We start from the raw sequence: 2,480 nt of genomic DNA on the forward strand, positions 1-2,480 counted from the left end.
GGCATTGGGCACAAAAAACTATGTAGGTATCAAATTGAAGATAGATGTTAAATTGCAAGGCTTTTTGTTGGTGGTTTTATCACCAATATTCTTGATTTTGGCCCATGAGATGACTTCTTTTGGACTTTCATCTAATATAGAATATTAATTTACTCATCAGCAAACAATCCACCATCGTACAGACATTTGTTTCTTTAGGGTTGCGTAATCACTCATCGTGGTGGTTTTGGCAGATATTTAAAGTGGTATTGATCGACGCGTGCACAATTCCGCAACTAACCAACGACGAGAACATCATGCAAAACAAAAAGACACGAAAAAAAACTCTTCAAAAGATTCTGTGAGCTTCTCCAAAGACACCCAAAAATGCTTGCGAGAGAAGGAGAGTGTTTGAATCCACCACCACGAGGCGGAACATCCAAGACGGGACACGCGCATCCACCCACCCAGAAACCCCAAACTCCTCTGGATGTTGTAAAGGAAAATCACCCGACCTTTCTCATAAACTTATGCCGCGACAATATGTACACATCAGGAGCTTCGATTTCCGCACGTCGAAGCTCCTCCAAGTCCAGCGAAGTCTAGCTCTCTCTACCAAGGTAATGTACAAAAGGGGGAAAATTTGCTCTTATCCTCCATCGAGTGGTGGCAGCCTACCAAGCTTCGAGGAGTTTTTGAGCATCGCAAAGCTGGTGTTGTTACAAGCTGTCGTCGAAGACTACGCTGTTGTTGGTACTGTTGGTGTTGGTGTTGTTGGTGTTTAGTAGTAATAGACGTATTGTTGCAAGCGGGAGCCCTCTTGCTGGTTTGGCAACGGTGGGTACTGGTATGGAGGACCATACCATTGGCTTGGGCGATACTCTCCTGCCTGGGGAGGGACGAATCGCTGGCCCGGCCAGAAGATGTAAGGCTGCGAGGTGTAGTACGTGGTGTTGGTGGTGGAATTCCCCGCATGTTGTTCCTTCTGCTTCTTCGCTTCCTCGGCCTTCTTCTTGTCATCCTCTTTTTTCTTGTTGTCTTCATTCTTGGGTTTCTCGCTGGCGTCCAGCTCCACAAACTTGGCCTTCCTGTAGATTTTCTTAGCCTTTCGCAGGACCTCGTGCTCGTCCAGAATGTTGGGAGGAGGCAGAGCCACCACCACAACCTTGCTGTTCATTCTATCGACCTTCACGTCGAAGACGCCGTGCACTTCACGGATCTCCTCCAGCACTTTCTCCTCACATTTCATGCAGCACATTTTCACCTTCAATTGGTATTTCTGCACAGGTCATCATGTAGAGGTAAGTGAGACGGTCGAAAGGCTTTGGGGTGAAAACTGTTTTAGTAATTGCAACCAGAATAGCAAATAGATGTGCGATGATTTATACGACGATTGGCAATCGACTGAGCAGAGATTGGTCTGCTTACGGGCAACTTGTTGATATCGACTGCTGCCTGCCATTCGTGGTGAGCCTTCATCCAGTCTGGAACGTCCTTTTGCTCTTTGGCATAAATCTGCGTAAGTCGCAAAAATATCGATCATAATTAGCACACAGCTGCTGTTCAACCTCTGCATCCATCTAATCGCTCTCAAAGCTTCCACTTCACGCCTCATTGCTATCAAACGGGCTCTCACAGAAGTTTGGGAACCGAGAGCCCTTTCCTTGAAACGAGAAGCTATAAAATGCTACACCTTAAAGTAAAGCAAGCCAGCGATGAAGCCATTGGAAACAAGAGCTCTGTTTCAACGACGTCATGTTTCTGTGCTACCCTGTGGAGCGTGAATCAAAGTCTTTCAAGCATTAGCAGGCACTTTGTCACCCTTTCCTAGTTGGAAAAAAACTCTACATGTCCTGCTGTCTGTGAATGGGCAGAAAGCGATGAGTTCGAGCAAGAAAAAGAATCACCACGTTGAGGAGTACGTACTGCTTGGTGTTGAGGATCCATCGCGACGCTGTTGCAGCTAGAGCACAGAATAGCACTCCTGCGATCGGTGCAGTGCGGGCAATCCTCCCGAATCTCAGAAAATGCTCAAAGACACGCTAATACTTCAACAAGTCAGGTCTCAGTACTTGAACACGACTCTAATTCTTGGAGCTCGCTCTTTGACAATCTCCAATTCCAGAGAGAGAATTGTAGTAAACTAAACACAACTGCTTGCGAAGGGGCCGCTGTTGAGGTTGAGAGGAGACTGAGGAACGATTGAGGCTTCCCGCGGGGAACTACTTTCTTATACGCCCGGAGCCAACGCCTGAGCCCCTGTTCTACGCGGTTTGGAATTCCTCCCTACAGTACTCTCTACTCTGATTTAAAGACCTCGGACTTTTTGTAATTAACCTCATTGCTTTTACGGGAACTTCACTTCTACCGCACATGTGCGTGCAAGTTACAGCTGTAAATGTCACATTCGCTTCTCCGATTTCTGAGAATTGGGTCATCACCACACAACCTGTGCCACAAGCACTATTGTACAGCATTTGCAGTGAATCTCGATGTGCCTG

The 2,480-nt window shown here is 46.8% G+C and overlaps 1 protein-coding gene across 3 annotated transcripts; it reads right to left on the reverse strand.

The window, feature by feature from the left end:
* Positions 1-470: 470 nt before the first annotated feature.
* On the reverse strand, positions 471-2,171 carry LOC112272879 (uncharacterized). Of its 3 annotated transcripts, none has more exons than XM_024501054.2 (3): positions 1,906-2,171; positions 1,408-1,494; positions 471-1,258 (listed from the first exon to the last, which is right to left on the reverse strand). In XM_024501054.2, the coding sequence occupies exons 1-3, from the start codon at positions 1,924-1,926 to the stop codon at positions 761-763; spliced, it is 606 nt and encodes a 201-aa protein (XP_024356822.1). In that variant the 5' UTR covers positions 1,927-2,171; the 3' UTR covers positions 471-760. The 3 variants fall into 3 exon arrangements, with proteins under 3 accessions (XP_024356822.1, XP_024356824.1, XP_024356823.1); XM_024501056.3 differs by having other exon boundaries at positions 1,890-2,171; XM_024501055.3 differs by having other exon boundaries at positions 1,887-2,171.
* Positions 2,172-2,480: the final 309 nt, after the last annotated feature.

Source organism: Physcomitrium patens, chromosome 19 (genome assembly GCF_059467195.1).
Source record: "Physcomitrium patens ecotype Gransden chromosome 19, ASM5946719v1, whole genome shotgun sequence".
In the NCBI taxonomy this organism is placed as follows: domain Eukaryota; kingdom Viridiplantae; phylum Streptophyta; class Bryopsida; order Funariales; family Funariaceae; genus Physcomitrium; species Physcomitrium patens.